Raw genomic sequence first — 8,719 nt, forward strand, 5'->3', positions numbered from 1 at the left:
TCTTGGTTTTATGGAGATCATTGATAGACATGCACCCCTACGTACTTTTAGAGTAAAGGGACGAGACAATCCTTGGTTTCCTGCTGAACTGTCCAGTCTCCTGCATGAGAGAAACAAGGCCTGGGCAAAGGCTAGGAAATCAGGCTCAGAGGTAGAATGGCTGCGTTTTAGGCAACTAAGAAATAGCTTCACTTCACAGGTCAAAAGTGCTAAGTCGAAGTACTATCTGTCAGTTACCACAGAAAACCTAAATAATCCTAGAACATGTTGGAAAGCCATAAAATCGATATCTACCGGTGAGATCCGTAATGAGCTACCTCCGTGCCTTACCACAGCATCTGGCTCTATATCGGACAGGGCCACCATGTTACATTGCTTTAATGAGCATGTTGTGTCCTGTGGCTCTCTGTTTGATTCTGTGACTAACTCTGCTTCTGTGAACACCACAGTCTGTGACTCTGAACAATGTGCTCTGGAAAACACTTTCAGTTTTACTCCTTTTACTGTAAATGTTGTTCATGAAGCTTTAACCAAGTTAGATCCTAAGAAACCGGCCGGCCCGGACAACGTGGAACCTTTCTTTTTAAAGATAGCTGCAGAGTTTATTGCTCCACCTCTCACTACTCTTTTTAACCTCTCCCTCAGCACAAACACAATTCCTAAAGTATGGAAGTCAGCGTATGTCCTGCCTTTGCTAAAAGGTGGGGAAGCAACTATTATTAAATAACTATAGGCCAATCTCTAAATGGTCAGTTCTGGCTAAGGTTCTTGAACGCCTAGTGAGTGAGCAGGTAAAGGAGTTTCTATGTAAACATGACATCCTGTCTAAACATCAGTCAGGCTTCAGAAAGCAACATAGCACCATCACTGCCACAATGAAAGTGGTGAATGATGTGGCGAGTATTTTAGATAATAAGCAGAGTTGTGCAGCTCTATTTATTGATCTGTCCAAAGCGTTTGATACCGTCGATCATCACATCTTAAAGCAGAGGCTACTCAGTATTGGCTTATCCAGCCATGCAGTGGGTGGTTTGTGAACTACCTCTCTGAAAGGTCCCAATGTGTTCACTTTGATGGGCTGTCTTCTGAGTGGTTGAACATTGCTAATGGTGTTCCTCAAGGTTCTGTTTTAGGTCCACTTTTATTCTCCATCTACATCAATAGTTTAGGTGAAAATGTGGATGAAGCTACTTTACATTTGTATGCGGATGACACCGTGATGTACTGTGCAGGTCCCTCCATTAAGGAGGCGGTTGTTAAATTACAGGCTGTTTTTAACATTATTCAGACTCAGCTCTCTGAACTTAAGCTTCTTTTAAATGTTGATAAAACCAAGGTAATGCTCTTTTCAAAAGCTAAAAAGACACCAGAGCCTGTTTTAGATATTGTTACTATGCAAGGACAAGTACTCCAAGTGGTTACCTGTTATAAATACCTTGGTATCTGGCTTGATGATTGTCTCTCTTTTAAACTTCATGTCAATAATCTGCTTAAAAAGCTGAGGGTTAGACTAGGTTTCTTTTTCAGAAACAAGTCCTGTTTCTCACTTGAGGCCAGGAAAAGGCTCTGTGACCTTTGACCTGTGCTGGACTATGGTGATCTGATCTATATGAATGCACCTGCCCATTGCCTGGAAAGGTTAGATGCCGCCTATCACAGCGCACTGAGATTCGTCACTAACTGTAAAGCACTCACTCATCACTGTACCCTGTATGCCAAGGCAGGTCTGCCATCACTTCCTGTACGGAGGCTCAGTCACTGGTACACGTTTATTTATAAAGCTTTGTTGGGTAAACTCCCGTATTCTATCTGCTCTCTGATAACACAGAGAGTTGCAAGCAGCTATTGTCTGAGATCGCATGATGTAGTCTTGTTAGATGAGCCAAGAGCAAGGACTGTCTGAGGTGAGACAGCTCTTATGTGCAGCTCCACTTGCTTGGAACAATCTACAGCAAGAATTGAAACTGAGCAATCTCATTCCTCTGCATGTTTTTAAAGCTAGGCTAAATGAAATGCTCGTTGATACTATGGGCACTTGTAAATGTTGATAACTATGTAAATGTATCCTGTAAATATAATGTATGATGTCCTTTATTGTTTTATGTTTCATGTGGAACCTATATGCTGCAGGTCTCCCTTGAAAAAGAGATCAATGATCTCAATGGGACCATCTGGTTAAATAAAGGTTTGAGATGAAATGAAATGATGTGACAGCTCACTGCCACAGATACAGGTGACACATAACAGATATCCATCAGAGTCATACCGGGGCGCCGTCCTGCCTCCTGCTGTGAGCCGGGGGGGAGGTGGGGGAGAGGGGCTCTGGGGTCTCTGGGGGTTCCTCTGGGGGTTCCTCTGGGGGTTCCTCTGGGGGGCCCTGAGGCTCCGGGGGGATCCACGTTGTGGCCCCTGAGGCTGGGTTGTGGTAGTAGAATCTGCCCGAGGCTTGGTCCAGCAGCTGGTCCCAGGAGCCCTGACAGGAAGTGATTCTGACGTTAAAGACTCTTTACATCACCTGCAGCTACAGCTATCTCGTTCCCACAAGTTAGCTCGAAGCTAAAATCCGGCATATTTACACTTGAAGCATTCTTTGTCTTAAGTATTCATTAATGTGCATTGTACCTATTCAAATAAACGATTACATTAAATGAAATAAAGTTATTAAATAGTTCCAAAAAGTTGTTGATCAGAAACACTTAAAGATAGTGACTCACCTGAGGGGAGGCGGGGGAGAGGGGGGGGGAGAGGGGAGAAAGGGGGGGGGGCAACGGACCGGTCCATGTCTCTGGCCTGTGGGGGGGGCGGGGGTCCGTGGGGTGAGGACCAGGTGGTGCGTCTGGTGGGGGGGTGGAAGTAAAACTGCTTCCCGCTATCGGAGTCCGTGTGCACCTGAGGACAGGTGATCAGGTTTACACTGACTTCCTGTTTATGTTCTACACTTCCTGTTTACGTTCTACACTTCCTGCTTCTGTAACCATAACAAGGCTCATCAGGGTGTTTATGGGGCTTCCAGGACCTTCACTAACCATGAAAACAACGCTATAATAATGTCGTCTGATTATTAATAACCAGGTGAGTAAAAGAGAGTTTGATTAATTATATATTTCATCATAAATGATGAAGTTTTCTGAGCAGGTGAAGGGGCTCAGGTGGAGCAGGTGAAGGGGCTCAGGTGGAGCAGGTGAAGGGGCTCAGGTGATCCAGGTGTCTCTGGTTTCTAATGACCTGAGGATTCACTGAACATACATTATTAATAAAGCTTTATTATTTATTAAACCCTGTGTTTCAGTAAAGTAGTTATTTTATTTTTTATTTGAATGTTCTGGTATGTTTTGGTTATGCTTCTCAAATAATAGAAAGATTAGTAATCTAGAAGCAATATTTAAAATGTAAAACAATATAAACATAAAGTAAATACTCTATGTTATATTTAAATATAAGTTGATTGACGTCCTGTGTAGTTCAGGTGAAAGATGACGGGAGGAAGCTGAGAGAGGTCAGAGGTTAGAGGTCGCTCACCTGCCAGTCGTCCTGTGGGCTGATGGGGGAGGCGGGGCTTAAAGGGGAGGAGCCTGTTGATAAGGAGGTGTGGTCTGGAGGAAGGGCGGGACCAGAAACCTTCTTCAGCGCAGAGACGTTAGCATCGACCGGAGGGGGGTCCTAGAGGGGGGGAAGCAAAAATACTGTATTTATGATGAAAAGCTTTTATTGTTATTTCCACGCCTCGTCACCATGGGGCTTTGAGCTGCTCCCAGACTCTGGAACACTCCCTTCACCTCCCACAGTCTGACACAGTCTGACCCTATCTCCTTCACCTTCCACAGTCTGACACAGTCTGACCCTATCTCCTTCACCTTCCACAGTCTGACACAGTCTGACACAGTCTGACACAGTCTGAAAACAATCTGAAACAGTCTGACACAGTCTGACACAATCACCCACAGTCTGACACAATCTCCCACAGTCTGACACAATCTGACACAGTCTGACACAGTCTGAAAACAATCTGAAACAGTCTGACACAGTCTGACACAATCACCCACAGTCTGACACAATCTCCCACAGTCTGACACAATCTGACACAGTCTGACACAGTCTGACACAATCTGACACAGTCTGACACAGTCTGACACAATCTGACACAGTCTGACACAGTCTGACACAGTCTGACACAGTCTGACACAGTCTGACACAATCTGACACTATCTCCCACAATCTGACACAGTCTGACACCGTCTGACACAGTCTCCCACAGTCTTACACAATCTGACACAATCTGACAGTCTTACACAATCTGACACAATCTGACACAATCTGAAACAGTCTGACACAATCTGACACAATCTGACACCGTCTGACACAGTCTGACACAGTCTCCCACAGTCTGACACTATCTCCCACAGTCTGACACTATCTCCCACAGTCTGACACAGTCTGACACAATCTGACACAATCTGACACAATCTGAAACAGTCTGACACAATCTCCCACAGTCGGACACAGTCTCCCACAGTCTGACACTATCTCCCACAATCTGACACCGTCTGACACAGTCTGACACAGTCTGACACTATCTCCCACAGTCTGATACAGTCTGACACAATCTGAAACAGTCTGACACAATCTGACACAAGCTCCCACAGTCGGACACAGTCTCCCACAGTCTGACACTATCTCCCACAATCTGACACCGTCTGACACAGTCTGACACAGTCTCCCACAGTCTGACACTATCTCCCACAGTCTGACACTATCTCCCACAGTCTGATACAGTCTGAAACAGTCTGACACAATCTGACACAATCTGAAACAGTCTGACACAATCTGACACAAGCTCCCACAGTCGGACACAGTCTCCCACAGTCTGACACTATCTCCCACAATCTGACACCGTCTGACACAGTCTGACACAGTCTCCCACAGTCTGACACTATCTCCCACAGTCTGACACTATCTCCCACAGTCTGACACAGTCTGACACAATCTGACACAATCTGACACAATCTGAAACAGTCTGACACAATCTGACACAATCTCCCACAGTCGGACACAGTCTCCCACAGTCTGACACTATCTCCCACAATCTGACACCGTCTGACACATTCTGACACAGTCTGACACTATCTCCCACAGTCTGATACAGTCTGAAACAGTCTGACACAATCTGACACAATCTGAAACAGTCTGACACAATCTGACACAATCTCCCACAGTCGGACACAGTCTCCCACAGTCTGACACTATCTCCCACAATCTGACACCGTCTGACACAGTCTGACACAGTCTCCCACAGTCTGACACTATCTCCCACAGTCTGACACAGTCTGACACAGTCTGACACAATCTGACACAGTCTGACACAGTTTTACACAATCTGACACAATCTGACATAATCTGACACAGTCTGACACAGTCTGACACAGTCTGACACAATCTGACACAATCTGACACAATCTGAAACAGTCTGACACAATCTGACACAGTCTGACACAATCTGACACAATCTCCCACAGTCTGACACAGTCTGACACAGTCTGACACAATCTGACACAATCTCCCACAGTCTGACACAGTCTGAAACAGTCTGACACAATCTGACACAGTCTGACACAGTCTGACACTATCTCCCATAGTCTGACACAGTCTGACACAGTCTGACACTATCTCCCATAGTCTGACACAGTCTGACACAGTCTGACACTATCTCCCACAGTCTGACACAGTCTGAAACAGTCTGACACAATCTGACACAGTCTGACACAGTCTGAAACAGTCTGACACTATCTCCCACAGTCTGACACAGTCTGACACTATCTCCCACAGTCTGACACAGTCTGACACTATCTCCCACAGTCTGACACAATCTGACACAATCTCACACAATCTGAAACAGTCTGACACAATCTGACAGTCTGACACAGTCTGACACAGTCTGACACAATCTGACACAATCTGACACAGTCTGACACAGTCTGACACAGTCTGACACAATCTGACACAATCTGACACAATCTGAAACAGTCTGACACAATCTGACAGTCTGACACAGTCTGACACAGTCTGACACAATCTCCCATAGTCTGACACAGTCTGACACAATCTGACACAATCTGACACAATCTGAAACAGTCTGACACAATCTGACACAATCTGACACAATCTGACACAGTCTGACACAGTCTGACACAATCTGACACAATCTCCCACAGTCTGATACAATCTCCCACAGTCTGACACAGTCTCCCACAGTCTGACACAATCTGACACAATCTGACACAGTCTGACACAGTCTGACACAATCTCCCACAGTCTGACACAATCTCACACAATCTGACACAATCTCACACAATCTGACACAATCTCCCACAGTCTGACACAGTCTGACACAGTCTGACACAATCTGACACAATCTCCCACAGTCTGACACAGTCTGAAACAGTCTGACACAATCTGACACAGTCTGACACAGTCTGACACTATCTCCCATAGTCTGACACAGTCTGACACAGTCTGACACTATCTCCCATAGTCTGACACAGTCTGACACAGTCTGACACAGTCTGACACAGTCTGACACTATCTCCCACAGTCTGACACAGTCTGAAACAGTCTGACACAATCTGACACAGTCTGACACAGTCTGAAACAGTCTGACACTATCTCCAACAGTCTGACACAGTCTGACACTATCTCCCACAGTCTGACACAGTCTGAAACAGTCTGACACTATCTCCCACAGTCTGACACAGTCTGACACTATCTCCCACAGTCTGACACAGTCTGAAACAGTCTGACACTATCTCCCACAGTCTGACACAGTCTGAAACAGTCTGACACTATCTCCCACAGTCTGACACAGTCTGACACAGTCTGACACAATCTCCCACAGTCTGACACAATCTCCCACAGTCTGACACAATCTCCCACAGTCTGACACAATCTGAAACAGTCTGACACAATCTGACACTATCTCCCACAGTCTGACACAATCTGAAACAGTCTGACACAATCTGACACTATCTCCCACAGTCTGACACAGTCTGACACAATCTCCCACAGTCTGACACAATCTGACACTATCTCCCACAATCTGACACAGTCTGACACAATCTGAAACAGTCTGAAACAGTCTGACACAATCTGACACAATCTGACACTATCTCCCACAGTCTGATACAATCTCCCACAGTCTGACACAGTCTCCCACAGTCTGACACAATCTGACACAATCTGACACAGTCTCCCACAGTCTGACACTATCTCCCACAGTCTGACACAGTCTGACACAATCTGACACAATCTCCCACAGTCTGACACAATCTGACACAGTCTGACACTATCTGACACAATCTCCCACAGTCTGATACAATCTCCCACAGTCTGACACAGTCTCCCACAGTCTGACACAATCTGACACAATCTGACACAGTCTCCCACAGTCTGACACTATCTCCCACAGTCTGACACAGTCTGACACAATCTGACACAATCTCCCACAGTCTGACACAATCTGACACAGTCTGACACTATCTCCCACAGTCTGACACAGTCTGACACAGTCTGACACAATCTGACACAATCTGACACAGTCTGACACAGTCTGACACAATCTGACACAATCTGACACAGTCTGACACAATCTGACACAATCTGACACAATCTGACACAGTCTGACACTATCTGACACAGTCTGACACTATCTCCCACAGTCTGACACAGTCTGACACAATCTGACACAATCTCCCACAGTCTGACACAATCTGACACAATCTCCCACAGTCTGACACAATCTGACACAATCTGACACTATCTCCCACAGTCTGACACAGTCTGACACAATCTCACACAATCTGACACTATCTCCCACAGTCTGACACAGTCTGACACAATCTGACACAATCTGACACAGTCCGACACAATCTCCCACAGTCTGACACAATCTGACACAGTCTGACACAATCTCCCACAGTCTGACACAATCTCACACAATCTGACACAATCTCACACAATCTGACACAATCTGACACAATCTGACACAATCTCCCACAGTCTGACACAATCTGACACAGTCTGACACAATCTGACACAGTCTGACACAGTCTGACACAATCTGACACAGTCTGACACAATCTCCCACAGTCTGACACAATCTGACACAGTCTGACACAATCTCCCACAGTCTGACACAGTCTGAAACAGTCTGACACAGTCTGAAACAGTCTGACACAGTCTGACACAGTCTGACACAGTCTGACACAATCTCCCACAGTCTGACACAATCTGAAACAGTCTGACACTATCTCCCATCTCCACAGTCTGACACAGTCTGAAACAGTCTGACACAGTCTGACACAGTCTGACACAGTCTGACACAATCTCCCACAGTCTGACACAATCTGAAACAGTCTGACACAATCTCCCACAGTCTGACACAATCTGAAACAGTCTGACACAATCTGACACTATCTCCCACAGTCTGACACAGTCTGACACAGTCTGACACAGTCTGACACAGTCTGACACAATCTCCCACAGTCTGACACAGTCTGAAACAGTCTGACACAATCTGACACAGTCTGACACAGTCTGAAACAGTGACACTATCTCCCACAGTCTGACACAGTCTGACACTATCCCACAGTCTGACACAGTCGATGAAACAGTCTGACACTATCTCCCACAGTCTGACACGTCTGACACTATCTCCCACAGTCTGACC

At 45.9% G+C, this 8,719-nt stretch overlaps 1 protein-coding gene across 1 annotated transcript in view; it reads right to left on the bottom strand.

The window, feature by feature from the left end:
* Positions 1–8,719, bottom strand: part of LOC117500069 (rho GTPase-activating protein 27-like) — a 46,526-nt gene that overhangs the window by 13,450 nt on the left and 24,357 nt on the right. The window contains 3 exon segments of the mRNA XM_034152768.1: positions 2,267–2,502; positions 2,727–2,889; positions 3,520–3,660. Coding sequence (XP_034008659.1) covers positions 2,267–2,502; positions 2,727–2,889; positions 3,520–3,660 — 540 coding nt within the window.

This window comes from Trematomus bernacchii, unplaced genomic scaffold (genome assembly GCF_902827165.1).
Source record: "Trematomus bernacchii unplaced genomic scaffold, fTreBer1.1, whole genome shotgun sequence".
NCBI lineage: Eukaryota > Metazoa > Chordata > Actinopteri > Perciformes > Nototheniidae > Trematomus > Trematomus bernacchii.